An 18430-nucleotide genomic window follows, 5' to 3' on the forward strand; every position below is an offset into this window, starting at 1 on the left:
AAGATTTTATTTATTTATTTGACAGAGAGAGATCACAAGTAGGCAGAGAGGCAGGCAGAGAGAGAGGAGGAAGCAGGCTCCCTGCTAAGCAGAGAGCCCGATGCGGGACTCGATCCCAGGACCCTGAGATCATGACCTGAGCAGAAGGCAGCGGCTTAACCCACTGAGCCACCCAGGCGCCCCATGTCTTTTTATTTTTTAATTCATTCTGATACTCTGTGTCTTTTGATTGATTTAGTCCATTTACACTCAGAGTGGTTATTGAGAGATATGAATTTAGAGCCATTGTGTGACCTGTAACCTGTAGAGTTGGTGTTTCTGTTGATGGTCTGTTTCCTTTCTAGTCTTTGTTGCTTTTGGTTTTTTTTCCATTCAGAGAGTCCCCCTTAAAATTTTTTGCAGGGCTGGGTTAGTGGTCACAGACTTCTTTAGTTTTTGGCTGTCTGGAAATCTCTCTCTCTTCCTATTCTGAATGACAGCCTTGCTGGGTAAAGAGTTCTTGGCTGCATATTTGTCTTGTTCAGCATGTTGAATATATCCTTCCACTCCTTTCTGGCCTTCCACAGCTTGCAACCTTATAATCATTGTTTTAAATTCTGGTTCAGACATCTTACTTATATTTATGTTGATTAAATCCCTGGCTGTGAGTTCTACCTCGTGTTCTTCCTTTTGGGGTTACTGTCATTTATTCCAGAAAAAAAATGAAGAAAGAGAAAAAGAAGAAAAACACAAAGCAAATAAACCAAAAACCAAAACAAACAAACAAAAAAAAGAAAAAACAGAAAAAAACAAAAAAAGCAAAAGAAAATAACTAGCTCCTCAGTCTGTTTTGTTTTGCTTGTTAAAAGAATCTAGAATCCAGAAGAAAAAAAATAAAATGAAATCAAAGTGTGCAAATATATACACACACAAATGCACACATACCCATATGGAGTATACAAATAATAATAATAAAAGGACTTGGAAAATACGAAAAAATAAAGAACAGAAGTAAAAAGGAAGCTCGATTCTATTTCTGTTAGAGCTGAAGCTTTGCAGCACTCTCTGATCAATAACTTGGTGAGACCTGGCTGTTTGTTCTAGTCCTCTGGGGGAGGCACCTGCTGCGCTGATACTCAGGCCATCTTGTTTCAGTGGAAATGCCTCTCCAGGATGCTGGCTGGGCAGGGCTGGGTGTACCAGGCTCCAGCCTCCACTGTGTGTCCTGTTTTGCTCCCTGAAGGCTTTTGGCACTGATAGGCCAGATGAAGATGGTTGCACCCTGCTGTCTAGCCTGGGAGCTAAAATTTCATGCTCTTCAGTGAACTTTTACAGAAGAGGAATCAATTGACCTGTTCGTGACCCTGGTTTCCATCTGAACCCCGTACTTACCCTGCCCATGTTCAAGCCTTTTTATCTTTGGCATGAGACTGAGTTTCAAAAGACTGAATTTTAAAAAAAAAAAAAAATCCAAATTTTAGGGACTCCTGTGCTGTGAACCTGTGCTGTTCCTGGGCAGGTTGGGTTTGAGGGGAGATGTAAAAATTATGAAAGGTTGGATTTGAAAGGTTTTTCTATTATAGCACTAATCTGAAGGATACATTTGTTTTGGTTTTGTACTTCCTTCATGTTTAAAACTTGTGCTTTGTTCCTTTGCTTTCCAATTTGTGTATTACTAGAAGGTAAGAGGCAAGAAAGGAGGACTCTTTTGGTTATTTAACTTGTAAACTTTTATCTCCCTAGCACCTAGAATAGTCTGGCCCATCACTGGTGTTGGGATTCTAGGGAGCTCACTTAATAACATCATTTTTCCAGATTGCAGCTCTGGTGAATGGGTATAGATATCAGTCATTTCATTGGTGGATTTGTTGGAGAATGTGGTTTTGGTATGGAGAAAACAAATGTTGTATTCAGAACTAAGCAGCTATGTCCAAGTAATGCAGAAAGGGTTGGGAAATCTTAATGTTTAGCAGTGCTCTAAAAATATTAAGTAGTGTGTGTCCCTTTTTTCTCTTTGGCACAGTCTCCGTGCCACTAGTTAAATTATTGCTGATTCATCTGTGTATTATGCTTACACATCTTCTCTAAGTCCATCTCGTGAGAGTTGAGGAAGAGTTCACTTGGTTATAAGATTAAGGGTCACAGTTGGTTTCCCTAAAGATTTTGTAGGCCTTCTTCATGATCACATTTTGTTCACTGAATATCATCTCATATCTCACTTGAGTTTTTACAATGATCCTCAAATGATTCATGTTTGAATTATAGACTCTTTGGGGCACTTTTATTTTTTATTGCTTTATATGTGATTTTCCAAACTGCATTTCCACAAATTCACAAATTCTTTTTTGTATGCTTTAATACTTTTTTGTTGAATTTATGAAGTTATTTTTTGTCCTATCATTTCCTTTGTAGTCTTTACCAGTAACATAGATTTCATAGGTCGTGGGTGGGCTTGTCTTTCACAGCGTTGAATGATTTTTACTTAATCCTTTCCTCTTGCTCATTTTAAGGCAATATTAATGAGTGGTTTTGCAGCAGTGTCTCTTTTTCTTTTTTGTACCTCTCAGTGTGGTCTCTTTTAAATGGTTTTTGTTTTATTTTTGGAAGTTTGGGAGCTTTGCCAAGTCATTTTTCCTTCTTCCTTGTAATCTCTTTCATCCTTATAATTCTGCTTTGAAGTCCTATTTTTATTTATTTATTTGACATGGAGAGAGAGAGAGAGAGAGCGCGCATGCGTGTGCAGCAGGCAGAGGAGGAAGGAAAAGGAGACTCCCTACTGAGTAGGGAGCCTGACTCGGGGCTTGATTCCAGGATTCTGGGATCGTGACCTAGCTGAAGGCAGATGTTTAATGGACTGAGCCACCCAGGCTCTCCTATTTTTAAGGTTTTTAATAATTTGTTGTTTATCCATTACTAAAATTATTGGATAATTCTTAAGTGTTTTGCGCCAAGGCAAAGGATTCTTTGAGTATTAATATTCATTTATTTTCTCACTCCTTCCTCTCCCCCCCCTTTTTTTTAAAGATTTTATTTATTTACTTGACACAGAGAGAGAGACACAGTAGGCAGAGAGATGGGGGGGCGGGAACAGGCTCCCCACCGAGCAGAGAGCCTGATGGGGGGCTCGATCCCAGGACCCCGGGATCATGACCTGAGCCGAAGGCAGAGGCTTTAACCCACCGAGCCACCCAGGTGCCCCTTCCTCTTCCTTTTTAATAGTTAACTGTGCTATTTTTTTCATGCCATTTTCATTGAGTTGGACTTTCCTTAAACCCTATGAATTCATGATTGTAGTTTGCAGAGAAATACGTGTCAGGACCTCTTCCTGGCTCAAAATGATGACTGTTTAACACAGGACATTTCAAAAGTTTGTGAGATTTAGCTGGCATTTTCGATAATCTAAGAAATATCAGCTACCGAGAAGCTGCTTTTTTATTTACGGTTTTCATCCACTCATGACCTTTGATGTGTACCACTTGGAAACATGGACAAAACACAGTGATACCTAGGTAAAGCTTTCCTTCCCACTCATAGGACTTTCCTGTTTTATGTGTATAGGGATTCCCTACATATCCCTGTATTTTCTTTGAAGAAAAATTCTAAATGTAAAACATAATTTTACATTTCAATCTAAATTTGCCTTGAAGGCAAAACCTAACATAATCCCCTAACCAATATGATATTAGCTTCCCTAGATTTTCCCTCTGTCCCCTTGGATTCTCCTATATGTTCTGGATAACTCAGTTGGTAAACCATATTTTATAGAGTATATTTTAGGCATTGTTGAGTGTCCTGGATGTTGGTACCTTTCCCCAGTTAACCAGATCTTCACATTAATATATGGTTTCTCTTTCAGATCTGAATCAAAGCTCTGTCTTCTCCACTGGGTGACTCAGAGGAAAATTAGAGGATCCGGTGCCCAGAATCCTGCTTTCACCTCTCCAGACATTTAAACCATTCTCCAGTTCCTCAGGCCCTTCAGCTCACCCAAGAAGTCAAAAGATTCAATTTCCTCATCACAGTACATGCATACAGCCGGCAGAGAGCAAAGTTTGCTTATCACTTTGGCACTGCTTAGCTCTGTGATGCTGAAGACATTCTCATTTCTGTGCATTACAGAAGAGATTCAGATTTCCAGGTATGGACCAGTGTCCAGGGGAGGGATGTTCTCACTGCTCCAAAGGGCAAGTACCTCAAAGCTCAGGGAAAAGGTGGGTGTCGGAGGGGTATGGAGCCATAGGGCCCAGTCCAAGTGCCCTAAAAGGGAAAATACTGGTACAGGAGCTGAGGGCACAGTTGGAACAGGGTATCCACCCGTCTTCTGGCCTTGTAGCCGTGGAGAAGGACAGCAAGGGGCCGGGTGTGAGACTGTGGGTGCTCTCATCAGCTTTGGAGATGAATGTCGGTTTTCTTTCTCTGCAGAGTTTGTAAGCTTTGGAAGATGCTAGTTGAGCATTCCGCACTATGGAGACATGTACCTGACACCTTACAGGGTATGTATGTATGGACTTGTATTTGGGAAAATGCTTGAGGGTATCTGCTTTATAGGGATGGCAGTTCTTACACAGAACCCATGCTGGCCTTCTCAGAGGGTATATATATGGTGGCTCGTGTGAGCTTTGATACTGTTCAAGAGCCCTGAACATTAATCATTCCACTCTCTGATTCAAGTTGAAGTCAGTAGATTTTAGTCCTTTGAGCTTGATAATGTTTAGTTATTGCAGGTAAGGCTTCTCTCCTGGTGATACATGGGATCAGGGTTCTTGTCACTGAGTGTGGGATGCTACTCCCAGTGTGGGAGCTGAGGCATAAATCTGAAATCATTCCAGCTTTGATTAAAGGAAGTTGGGAAGAGGTGCCCCTACCTGACTAAACTATAGTTGCAAGTTGCACACTTTGAGGGAACTCCCAGTCACCAAAACTCCCCCAATTCCTGACAAATCTGGAGCTGCACAACTCTAAAACTTCAAAGTCATGGATCTTTGAGGAAAATGACCACTCTTCACTCCTCTTCCAATACAACTGTGGCTTGGAAGCTGTTCCTGCCTTCAATGACAGGTAGGTGGTGACCTTGTCCAGGCTGAAGGCTCTGTATTTCCTGAACTGGTGGACATTTCCTTAAAGATAAGGGGCTTATGATGGACCTATGATGTGAAGTTGATAGATTCCGGAACCTAAAACTGGTGAACTCCTTCTCAGCAGATGAATTCCTACAGTCAGTAGTCCAGTATCTTCAGAAGCTTTGGAAACTCAGTATGAGAGTGAATGGTCTCACAACCCAAGTATCGTCTCAACTAGAAAGGATGGATTCACTGCAGCCATTTGAGCCAAGTACTCCAATGTTGAAGATTTCCCCTCTACCCCTCACATCTTCTCTGTTTGCCTAAGATGCCCAGACCCCAAACCCTCAAGTTCCTGGAAATCCATACCCCATGTCAGGAGAGAGGATGCCAAGGCTCTTCTGCAGAAAGTTCTGCTCCACTCTCTGGTCCCCTTTAATCCAGTCCAAACTCATCTACTGAAGGGTGGGCGTGAAGCCACGAAATGACTCAGTCCCACTTCTCACCACCCTTACTTACACACCCTGCATCCTTCTGTATCCTTTCCCTTCCTGCCAAATCGTTTATCCTCTGGAGTTGCTACTTTTCAGAGGCATTTGAAACCATGAGAAGACATAACTCATAACCTGTGGCCAGGGAACAGATTTTTGAACCAGATAAATATGAGCCAGTTAATGATAAGCTCTCTGGGTTTTGTCAGGTCACATGAATCCTATCCAGACTGGTTTCCTGAGAGGAAAGGTGAAGATGGTAAAGGGTCTTCTGAGTAAATGGCGAGACCACAAGTGAATACCTGTCACCTAGTATGTGGTCCATGTTGATGGTGTATCGGGGCAGATGGCTTCTTCGCCTGTGAGTCATCCACAGACTTCGTACAGAGCGGGGCTGGAAGATGTGAGCGTTTAAGAGAACCTTTAGGCTTACAGTCTGGGAATGGACACCTCTGCTGGAATGGGAGTTCTGGGCTAGGGACCACAGTGCTAACTTTTGCAGAAATGTGAAATCCTTTTTAAAGAAATGTGTTTGTTTTAGAAATCATAAAGCATGTTATTTTTAAGGTAATGTTCTCAATTTTAAGTCAGATATACAAGATTCCGTATGATGGAGGAAATTAGCTTTCTCTCAAGATAATGCTAATGGAGGCAAGAGTCCACATTCTGTGGTTCTGTTGGAAAGGGAAACACACAGGTCAGTGGCTTCTGGCAGTCTGCAGTAGTGAACGGACTCTGAAACAGACAAAGTCTTGATTTATATCATTTGCTGATTTCCTTGTATACTGACAAAACTCAAGCTAACAAGGATGTACGATCCAGTTTACAAAACCCCTGAATATTTTATAAGCAACTCTTGGGAACCAGTGCTTGCCAAGTCAAGCATAACTACCAGAGGGACTGAAGGAACATGTTAAAAAATTAGTAACTCTCCTTTGTTGTTCCAGTATTGGAGTGTAATGGTAGAACTGAGAAAGAACTGGGATGTTCTGTCTTACCTTTTAAGGAAGCCAATTAGGGTAACTCCTCCTGCCTCTGCCTCAGTGACTTCTTGAGTGGACCCCACTTATAGTTGGGAGGAATAGAGTCTAGAAACAGGAGCCTACTGCCTTCTAAAACCAGCTGTCACAGCTGTTCCATTTGCTTGAGAAGGGATGAACTATAAGGGTCTTCTCTTCTCTGCTGCCCAAAGTAGATCTCTGTGATGGTGAATGAAGTTCCAGGATTCTGCACAATCAGGACCTGGGGGAAAATCCTGGTTGTGGATGACTTTCTTTTTTTTTTTTTTTTTTTTAATTTTTTAAGATTTTATTTATTTGTTAGAGAGAGAGAGAGTGAGCACAGGCAGAGAGAGTGGCAGGCTAGAGGCAGAAGGAGAAGCAGGCTCCCTGCCGAGCAAGGAGCCCGATGCGGGACCCGATCCCGGGACGCCGGGATCATGACCTGAGCCGAAGGCAGCTGCTCAACCAACTGAGCCACCCAGGCGTCCCGTGGATGACTTTCTTGCTGCAGTATTAGCATCATGCCTCTTTAGTTAGGTGGGTCTAGCATTGATTCATTCTTGATGGAATTCTGGGATGCTGCCACGGCAGATCTCACAGTTGAAGTGGCCCAGCCTCTTCAACTCTTATACGTTTCTCTAAATTATTTTCCCCCTCGGTCACTACGTATGGCTCATGTAGGCTTCTTTGGACGTATTCTATGTTCCACAGCTTAATGACTGGAAATTTCCCTGACGCATAATGAAGGTGCTTGAGAACGGGTGGACGGTAGTCCAAATCAGACTTTATTTTAAGTAAAAGTGACCACTATGGTCAGTTTAAATTCAGCAAAGGAGAAGTTACTGGATGGCTGATCTGAGGAGGAATGATGCAGCTATTTCTTTTCTTAATTACAAGTTATTTGTCTGAACAATAGGAAGAAAATATCCTAAACCCGGACAGTACCATCACCTAGCTCAAACAAAGAAAAGGTGGACTCTAGTCCCATGCCAGTATACATTCCAGACTCCAGGACTGTGAAAAGGAGGAACTGTCAGAGGGAAATGTAATACAAGTCCCAAATACGAAAAGAGCTTACTTGGACACCTGAGCACCTCACAGCCTTTTCCAGTGCCGGCTTGGAAGCAGTGGCCTGGAAGTGGGGAACTGAATGGACAGTTGACATTTCTTGGATAGTTGGCTTCTCTCTGCCTCCTTTTACTGCATCTAGGAAGTAAGAATAAATGAAGCCCTCACTCATTTCAGTCTAAAGCTGCTGATTCTGTGGGACTCCCCCAGGAAGACATTCACCACCCCTTTTTACTGTGACGTGCAGGACACGTGCTTTACGGAACGTGTGCCACAGTTCTTCATTATAACGGAAGTCATAACACGTTACTGTTTTGTGAGGCTGACGGGGCACATTTAGAGTTCACAGAATTTTACCTGGTGTCCATTAAACCTCCAGTTAAGATTTATTGATAAGTTTCCCGAGGCATCGAATAAAGGTCAGTTGCTAGAATTTTATTTAGTAAAGTATATATAGATTGATGAGAAATACAATAATTGATATAGCAATCCGACAGATCCAAGTGACTTGAATTACCTGGAATATGGGCAGTTGCTCTCGATCTTCTTAATACAATAGATCTTCTGGAACTGTGAAGGCATTACTGTAGCAGTAATACTGGCACAGTAACATTTATTTATTGAATTTAAGATAACAGCAAAAACAGAATTTGCATCTACCTAATTTGATCAAGGAAATTTGCTTTTCATAGAAATAACAGCCGTGGGGTGCCTGGGTGGCTCAGTCAGTTAAGCATCTGCTTTCAGCTCAGGTCATGATCCCAGGGTCCTGGGATTGAGTTCTGCATTGGGCTTCCTGCTCAGTGCCGGGCCTGCTTCTCCCTCTACTGCTGCCAGTCCATCTGCTTGTGCTCTGTCAAATAAAATCTTAAAAAAAAAAAAAGCCACAAAAGAACGTATAACATACTAATTTGTGTGTTGTTGCTTTTTAAAAAAGATTTTATTTATTATTTGACAGAGACACAGCAAGAGAGGGAACACAAGCAGGGGGAGTGGGAGAGGGAGAAGCAGGCTTCCTGCCGAGCAGGGAGCCCGGTATGGGGCTTGACTGAGCCACCCAGGTGCCCCCTAATTTGTGTTTTTAAAAACAGTTTTACTAAAACCAGATTTAAAAGTTATACTTGTATTGAGCTCTCTCTAGAGAATGTTCCAGCATTTATATTTACTTGTCTGTAGAGAATGCTTTCTGGATGATAAGTTGTCACTGTGTAATAGTAAATCCTTACTTAAATATTTGAATCTAAAAAAAAACAAAGCCCAAGAATTTCCATGGTAAAACATTCAGGAGAATTTGCTCATGTTGATCCAGCATTCCCTCCCAGGTGGCACTGCGTCATCATACGTACAAAGCAGAGAATATGGGGATAGATTCTCCAGTTACACTGTAGCATGAAGGGGACCGTCTGCGCACGTGGGCCGCAGAGAATTCATCCGCCTGTGAGGTCGCGAGATGCCTCCACGTCTCCCCACAACTTTCTGAGGATCACTTGATTGACAGCAGCTCTAAGACTGCTCTGTAGATCCTAGGAAGACCTCTGACCTTAAGTCCATTCAGGTATTTCCTGTACTTAAGTCAGTTTACAAACCAAACCCAATTCCATTGAATTGGACGAGGGAAAAAAACAAAACAAAAAAAACCCTCACAAATTCTCAAAAGAGGACTTGTCACTAGCTCAGAAGCAGGCTAGTCTACTAGATGGCAAGACCCTGGATCCTGAGCCTGCACTCTGGAGGCCTTCATTGTACTGTTGTAGAACAGAAAGTTGTAGTATAGAAAGTAGTTGCATCACTTTGTGTTTCAGTTAGAAGATTAAAATTCGCTTCTGGTAGAAGGCTGAGCAAGAATAGTGCCACCAGAGCACTAAGGTCTGGCCCTAGATTTGATGGATCTAAAACAGAGAGGGCTTTGTTTCGATGGTAAATTATCTTACACTGCTTTTTTACATTCATCGAATCTCTGTGTCCCACACAGTTTAAAGAGACTCTGGTACAGTGCTGAGCCTGAGACAGATGTTATCCCTGCTCCCCTCAGCTCACACGGCCCAGAGGAGGAGACAGTCAAGCTAGCTGTTGGAGTGTCCTACGTGCCCTGCTAGGAAAACGGGGAGGTTTGGCACCAACATTAGACTAAATGTTCAGGGAAGAGGATCATAGCCTTCAAAGGAGGTATGATATGTAAGCAGCTTCTTACAGAGTAAGGAAGTTAAGATTGCCACCTTGGGGGTGGGAGAGCCGCTCTAGTTAAGGGCTGTTCGCAGGTGAGACGGTGAGCTGCACGTGGTGAGGGGCACGCGGCCCATGAATGAGCAAGCCCATAAGGCAGAGAGGATTTCCGTGCAACAAGGATGAGTGAGTGACTCTGAGGAGGTGAATCTGGCCATGTCAGATTAGGGACCTGAGCCCATATTGAGAATTTCTCTGGCTGATTAGCCGCTTCCTCACACTTTTCAGGGTTCCACTGCACACTCCACAGCACCATCCCTGGTGTACTTGCCAAAATGCGGACTCCTCATGTCCATCCTGTTAGATTGAAAGGAGGGACTGCTAGGCCCTCTTCCGCATGGCCACATTCTCCAGGCGATTCTCCCCCTGTGAGGACTGTGATTGGTGTGAGTCAGGGGCCCCATAAGTCCATGTTAGGCTGTTGTCATCCTCACTGTTGCACTCTGGCTACTTTGTTTAATTGTGCCCAAAAGATTGTACCATGGAATTGTCAGCACTTTTAGTATAGAATGTAAGGTAAATTTTGTTTTGTTTTTATACTGTTTCCTGTGTGTAAACAGTTCACTGTTACTTACTGGTTTATATTTCTTTTTTTTTTTTTTTTAAGATTTTATTTATTTATTTGACAGAGAGATCACAAGTAGGCAGAGGCAGGCAGAGAGAGAGAGAGGAAAGCAGGCTCTCATCGGGAGAGCCCAAAGCGGGGCTTGATCCCAGAACCCTGATCATGACCTGAGCCAAAGACCCAACCCACTGAGCCACCAAGGCGCCCCATGGCTTATATTTCTACAGAAGATCCATCTATCCAATATCCAAAAGACGATGAAAGACAAACATACATGTAAGACAACAGATGTAAAAACGTGAGCTGTGCAGAGCAGTTCATGGATGTTGCCTAAACTCTCTGAGCCCTTGGACTTAGCTGCAGTTTGCCTGTATTGTCTCGGACATAATTACAGCAGTGACTCATGTGCAAACTATACTCATTAACCCATTTTCGCCTCTCAGCAGTCCTATGAAGGATTCAGGGCCATCTCTTAATCTGTACATCACCCAGTACATAGGGGAGCCTGGTTGGGGCTCTCGCAGGCTGAGACTAGAGCCTTGGCCCTCTGGAGCATATGGCCTCAGGAGAACCTGGTTCGACATTCTTTTGGCCTCACTGCATCAGCATTTGATGATGGTGGCAGTGATAATGATGACAAGGATCCAGGGACAACTTTTTCTAAGTCAAATGCTTATATTTAAAATGTATACTGGATGATTTCAAAAACAACTTGTTCTTTTGTATCTCTAGATCTCAGTATATGTTAAGATACATCCTAATTCTTTGAAACTTTTCAAAAACAAAGGACATCCCATTTATAGAAAAAACAGTAATGAAGCTATATAATTTATTCTAGGAAGCCCTAATATTTTGAAGCTTAGGGTATTACAGTTCTTAGGCATGGGTAAGAGAAATCTGATGGAGACCTATGCTGAATTCTTTTTCTATTTCTTGGTAGTAAAATGTCACACTCTGGATACCTGCATGTATTTTAAGTGTAAGTATTTCTGTTATTTGGAGTCACCATAGTGCTCACAGTCTGCGAGTTGTCCCGATTATAAGACCTCTTAAAAATAAAGAGCAGGAGGGGCGCCTGGGTGGCTCAGTGGGTTTAAGCCTCTGCCTTGGGCTCAGGTCATGATCTCAGGGATTGAGATCCTGGGATCGAGCCCCGCATCAGGCTCTCTGCTCAGCGAGGACCCTGCTTCCTCCTCTCTCTCTCAAATAAATAAGCAGATAAATAGACAGACAGCCAGAGAGCAGGAGGGGTACCTGGATGGCTCACTCAGTTAAGCAACTGACTCTTGGTTTCAGCTCAGGTTATGAGATCAAGCCATGCCTTTGGCTCTGTGCATAGCATGGGATCCCCTTTGGACTCTCTCCCTTTGCCCCTGCCCCCTGCTCATGCATGCTCTGTCTCGAAAATAAATAAAATCTAAATAAATAAATAAAGAGCAGGATAGAGCTCTTGGCTTTAGTTTTGTTCCATTGTTTCCCAAAACTACCAAAGCTCACCAAATGGTGAGGCCTCTGGGAAAAGAGATGAAGGTTGCTTTTGAGATCTTTAGAAGGATGAAGAATTAAAGGATATAATCTGTTGATGAAACAGACAGCTAGATCAATGAAACACAGTAGGGAGCCAATAAGTATACCCACACAAATACCGTAAACTGATACTTGACAAAGGGGCAAGAATAATACAATGAAAGTATTTTCAACAATGAGGGAGCAGGTAACAACTGGAAATCAATACACAAAACAAAACTGAATCTCCACACAGACCTTAATTCTCTTAAAATTTTAACTCAAAACACATAACAGATCTAAATTATCAAACCACTTGAAGAAAACACAGGAAAAAATCAAGGTGACCTTAAGTTCGGCAATGACTTTTTAACTATTAACATCAAAGGCAAGATCCATGGAAGAAGTAACTGATAAGTGAACTGGATTAAAAATCAAAGACTTCTGCTTTGTGAAAAAATGCTGTCAAAAAAGTGAGAAGACAAGCCACAAGCTGAGAGAAAATATTTGCAAAACACACAACTGATAAAAGACTTACTCATAATATATAAAATATTTAAAAAATCAACAAGAAAATTATCAACTCCATTAAAAAATGGGCAAAAGATCTGAACCTTACCAAAGAAGATTATAGATAGAAAACAAGCCCTGAAATATGCTCAATGTCATATGTCGTCAATGAAATGCACAAAACAAAACAAAAAGCACCACTATGTGCCATTAGAATGGGGAAAATGGAAAATACTGAGACCACCAAATGCTGGTATAGATGCAGAGCACCAGGAGCTCTAATTCATTACTGGTAGGAATGCAAACTGGTGCAGCCACTTTGGAAGATAGTTGGGAAGCTTTTTATAAAATTAAACTTATTACCACATGATCCAGCAGTCATGATTCTTTCTCACTGTTTATCTGAATGAGTTGGAATACGTATGTCCACACAAAAACTTCCACATGAATGCAGCTTTATTCATAATCGCCAAAACGTGGAAGCAACCCAAATGTCCTTCAGTGGGTGATGAATAAATAAACATGGTATATCTAAATGCTAGAATATTATTCAGTGGTAAAAAAAAAAATGAGCTATCAAGCCAGTGAAAACACATGGAGGAGCCTTAAATGCCTGTTACTAAGTAAAAGAAGCCAGTCTGTAAAGTACATACTGTGTGATCCCAACTATGACATTCTAGAAAAGTGAAAAAGACGATAAAACATTCAGTGGTGGCCAGGGGTTGAGGGGGTGGGCAGGGATGACTAGGCAGAGCACAGGATTTTTAGAGCAGTGAAAATACTCTGACGATATTGTAAAGGTGCATGTATGTCATTATACATTTCAAACCACCAGAAGATAGAGCACCAAGGGTGAACAGTACTGTAAACAAGGACTTGGGGTGATAATGATGTAACTGGGTAGGTTCATCAGTTCTAACAAATGTTCCAGTCTGGAGTGGGATACGGGTAGTGGGAAGGCTGTTCTTTTGGGGGGATAGGAGGTGTATAGGAACTGTCTGTATTTTCTGCTCAGTTTGTGATGAACCTGAAACAACTCTAAAAAAATATCATTAGACAGAAAGGGTATCATCTGTTTTCCTTAATTGCATCTATAGGATTTACCTAATTAGAAAAGATTTTGTTAGAAAGGCTTGGCTCGATTAGGTTTATATTGACTGGCATACAGACTGACCAGGGTATATCCTTTGATTTATGTCACTGATGAGGTTATCAACTGCTTATAAACATAGATCATCATCAAAAGGGTGATTTATGTAGAGAAAGAAACTCTGAGGTCCTTTGTGTGGTAGCTACACATCAAAGAGTTGGCTTCATTCGCTTTTTCATCTGTTTGGATTTGGGTAAGTACTAGATAGAATTTTTATGAGGAAAGACAGACTCCTGTATTTCAGGGAGGAATTTATAATCAGGAAGTGATGGTTTATCTGACTGCAGGCACTCGGGGGCAGGTTTCTTATCCTGGACATGGAATTTCTCTCTTTTATCATTCAGATGTAGTGGTCACAGGGAAACTTGCCTAGTTCTACCATTCATAGGTAGATTTTTCTGCATTTAGGTCTTAGAGGACAGCATAAATAAAAATAAATCTATAACAAATTCCATGCGTGACCTGGAAAAATAGTAGTTCTATTTAAGTCAAGGCAGAGGACAGGGGAAACACTTACTTTGGTTGGAATTTAATGAAAATATCTGTGTAATGGAGATTTAAACTGAAATTGGAGTGGAAAGAGTATGGGGTAGGAAGTTTGGATGGGAATGGAAACAATGATAGTAGTGCCTGGGCTAGAAAGAGAACTGGTGTGTTTGTTGGTTTGGTAAAGGCATTTAAAATGTCCGTACTCAGATGCAGCCAGCCACTAAGATTCAGACAAAGGAATAATTCCTATATTTGGTGGGATAGACTTATTGTCCTGAGAAGTACTTCATTTTCGGCGTAACTATGCAAGCAGAGATTGTTATGCCCCAATAATGGGTCCGTGATTAAAGGAGTGAGACTGATATAAAGTGAAGGTCAAGCAAAGCTTTATTTCGCCAAGCATCAAGAATCAGATGAACGTTCAAGGATGCACCTCTTAAAGAGAGGGCAACACTTCTGTTTCACAGACTAGTTTTTAAGGGCAAAGGCCATGGGGTTGGGCCTGGCCACACGCACAGGTGGCCAATGAGATTGTAACACACACAGGAAACAGTGATGCCAGGCAACCAACTGAATTGTAATTTACCCTAGTAGACATTTGAACTAGCCTATCACACCTGGGTTAGGATTGGCGCCAAAAAGGCTCCCAAAGGGCAGGTGCCCATACCCCTTGGTAGCTAGGGAGACAGTATGCAACCTCCCACTGATCCGAGGTCTCCACCTGGCCTGACCCACCCTTGTATCTGGGCTTCATTACCTGGAGCTGGTTTCCTGGACTTGTTTTTAAGTAAATCCCCTGGGGGAAGGGGAGCAGGGACAGTTTCAACTTTAATGAAAGCCTTTTGCTAAATAGGTCCTTACAGAGATGGTCTCTAAGAAATGGGAATCTAGATAAGAAATTGGTCACTTTCGGTTTAGAGACAACAGTAGAAAAAACGGGAACAACTGAAGCAATGTGTGAGCCTGCCAGGACATGGTATAAAAGAACAGGCACTCACGTTAAGTCTTGAGACAGTCCAGTAGGGCTGAGGAATTTTTCACAGAGGACGCGGGAGGACTGATTATAGAGGGGAAGAAGTTCTGAAAGTGAGGTCAAGGTTTAACTCCTCGCTGTTTCCAGGTAAAGATTTATTGGAGAGACAGAGACAATCAGTGATGTTAATACGTATTTATAAAATAACCAGTGGTGGCCTTTTAAGTTAAAGGGAGAGGAGGATGTGAGCAAAGGACATATCCACTGCTTGGATATGAGAATAAGGAAATCTGAGAAGTTCCATGTTTACCTACAGATGGAGATAAAAATCAGTATGTGGCATGAGTCTAGGATCTCTAAGCTTTGCAATCAGAGAGGAGTTAAATAACTCTGGATGCTGTGGGCTCATTAATAACTCAATACTTTTTGATGTTTTTACTCAGTTTGATTCTGAAAGGAGGACAGAAGCGCAGCAACTGGAGAGAGAGAACAGGTTCAGAGGAAATTTTTGCTTTAAGTTATGAGAGATAATGAACTTCAATGATGGGATTGATTGTGGAGAGATGGACAGGGTTTTGGGAAAGGAAATTTATAAACAGGAATACAGTTCTCAACAAAACAGGAGAAAAAGGAATTCATTTGGAGACATTGGACCTAGAGTTAGCACGACTTCTATTTAATGGGAAAGAAGAGTCAGCAGTGGATATGAATGTAGCAATATTTGTAGATATTAGGATGAAAAACTGAGTGTGTCACCGTAGATAATTCATCTCTCTTATAGACTGAATTTTGTGTTCCCAAAAGTCAAATGTTGAAGTCCTGACCCTCAGTGTGTTTTTGGAGATTGGGCCTTAAAACTGTCAGTTAAGGTACAATGAGGGCATTAGGGTCGGCCCTAATCTGGTTTGACTAGTGTCTTTGCAAGAAGAGGGAATTATGTCACAGACAGAAGATGGCTGGCTGTGAGCGAAGTTGGCTGAGGGTGCGGGGGTTAGAAGAAACCAATCCTGGTGACACCAGAATTGTGAGAAAATAATTTCCTATAGTTTAAGCCCTTCAGTGAGTGCTACTCTGTTACAGCAACTTTGGCAAGCGAGCACAGTATGTGTAGTAGGGAATAATCTCCCCTTTCGAAAGGTGAGAATGTGTGGCATCAGTAGGCATGGGGAAGATCTGAAATATTTATGGGAGCATGGAAGAATGACTTAGAGTTGGCAGAAAAATTTGAAAACCCCTAGGAGAAGTAGTTCTGTTTTTAGGCAGGGATCAACTTCTTAGCCATGTGTGTCAGATACAGTCACAGGAAAGGCAAGTACTTGGAATCCCCTGCTGTCGAGATCTTGAAGGGGAAGTGTGGTTAATAGTGGTTAATAGTGCAGGGAACATAGAAAGTGCTGGTTCTGGTAGGTGCCTGTTGAAATGAGTCAGTGTGGATTAAAGTGGGCAGGAAAAATGAAGAGGGGGAAAGCCTGATGTTTGAGAAGTGGCCAGTCCACAGAGGTTCCCATGTACAGAGAACCGAGTGTGGGGTGTAATTTCTGTGAAAAAGTAAGGAGAAAAAATTGTAATGATGGTAGGGCTACTGATTTAGGTCAGAAGTGATGCCATATTCCAGGTAAAACCTACGTGTGGTGTGTAATCCTTAAGGAATTTTTCATAGGAGACAGAGCAAAATTAAAATATGAGTAGGTCATTTCCTAGCTATATAACTTTGTTACATTTTTGAAGTTTTTTGAACCTCTTCTGTTCATGTCATTTGTTAAACTGGTAAATAGAATCAGGTTTATTGTGAGAATTAAATAAACGAATACATATAAATATCGAAGTGGGGTCACATTTGATACAAATTTCTTTTTTTTTTCTTTTTCTGGACCTCAGGTACAAATGGGTGAGTTAATCCTACTTTGTTTATGACACATTATCATAACTTTCCTATGAAGTACATCTAAGTATTGGTGTCTTAGGGGAGAGTTGACAGTTTATACATGCTTTCTCACTGTGTGTCTCACACATTTGTTTGTGTATATATGTAAATGTGTGTACATATACATACGTGTGTGTGTAATAATGAAATGCGGGCATAGTACAGCTACTGAAGATTAACACAGAACAGGATTTCAAGGACTTCAGTTACCACTTTATTAAAATAATCAGAGCAACTAGATTTTCTCCTGAACCACAGGCTTTCAGTATTATCTGGATGACCTAGAAATAAAGGATTTGGATAGTAAGTGACAGAAACATCATGACTCATCTATTTCTCCGTTCTGGTGCAGGACATTTTTAAGGACTAGACTTGCAGAATGAGTGCCACTGATCCCTCCAAATGGAAGAAGTCCTTGAATTGATGAACCCTATCATAAAATAGACTTTATAGGTTTTTTTGGCATCCAAGTCCATGGGCAGCAGATCTAAAAGTTAGAGCTGAGGGACAGCAGGAAGGGAGGATGGCTCCAGAAGGCTCCTGGGGATGCTGGGGAACCACTGCTTGGATATGAGAATAAGGAAATCTGAGAAGTTCCATGTTTATCTACAGATGGAGATAAAAATCAGTATGTGGCATGAGTCTAGGATCTCTAAGCTTTGCAATCAGAGAGGAGTTATATAACTCTGGATGCTGTGGGCTCATTAATAACTCAATACTTTTTGATGTTTTTACTCATAAAATCTCTGTAATTATATTTTTGTATGTTTTTTATTAGCACCTGTAGTCCTAGTCTTTTTTTTTTTTTTTTTTTTTTGTCTTACTTTTGAACATGGGAGAGGAAGCAAGTCCTCTTCATTTCTGGTAGGCTGCACTGCATGTTTGTTGGTTAAGCTGGGGGTCACACCCAGGTAAGGTTTGGGGCTTCATGACAGGTGAGACTGGAAATTGGGCATAGGACTGCGATCTCATGGCTTCTTTCTCCATCCTCAGCTTTGCCTGCTTAGTGCTTGGACTGTCTGAGAGTGAAAACCCAGAGAAAGACACCTGGCAACTGAGTTACTGACAATGCAGCCACTGGTGAGTAGGGAAGCCTCTTTCTGCTGAAATAACACCCTACGGCCATCAGATGGGCGAATTTTATTGGCTTAAACGTTCACTTGCAGTTGGGAAATCCTCAGGGATCTGAGCTCCGGTGAAATTTCCCTGTGACTCTAGGATGGTTATAATGATTCAGAAACTCAATAACTAGTAACATAGTATCACACTAGTTTATCCCAGCCTCCATTAAGCCTGTGCATTTACTGAAAAGAAGAAAGAAGTTTGCTTTCTCTAACCCAGTCCATATCCTTATTGGGAAATAATCCACCCATTGGTCATAGTGTTGGCTCTAAAATCCTTTCCTAAAGGGTTGGGGTTGAAGAGATGAGCAAGGGGGAGACACCGTGGTCCGATCGGGAGGTGCTTCCCCCGAGTCCAGTGTTTCAGGTG

At 41.8% G+C, this 18430-nt stretch overlaps 1 protein-coding gene across 1 annotated transcript in view; it reads left to right on the top strand.

The window, feature by feature from the left end:
* The window catches only part of LOC131820368 (zinc finger protein 705A-like), a 31702-nt gene that overhangs the window by 8365 nt on the left and 4907 nt on the right, over window positions 1–18430 (top strand). The window contains exons 2-4 of the mRNA XM_059155939.1: window positions 3836–4117; window positions 4402–4472; window positions 17933–18019. Of these exons, the coding sequence (XP_059011922.1) occupies window positions 18008–18019 (12 nt within the window). The 5' untranslated portion in view covers window positions 3836–4117; window positions 4402–4472; window positions 17933–18007. The remainder of the gene's footprint in view (window positions 1–3835; window positions 4118–4401; window positions 4473–17932; window positions 18020–18430) is intronic.

Source organism: Mustela lutreola, chromosome 18, assembly GCF_030435805.1.
Source record: "Mustela lutreola isolate mMusLut2 chromosome 18, mMusLut2.pri, whole genome shotgun sequence".
In the NCBI taxonomy this organism is placed as follows: domain Eukaryota; kingdom Metazoa; phylum Chordata; class Mammalia; order Carnivora; family Mustelidae; genus Mustela; species Mustela lutreola.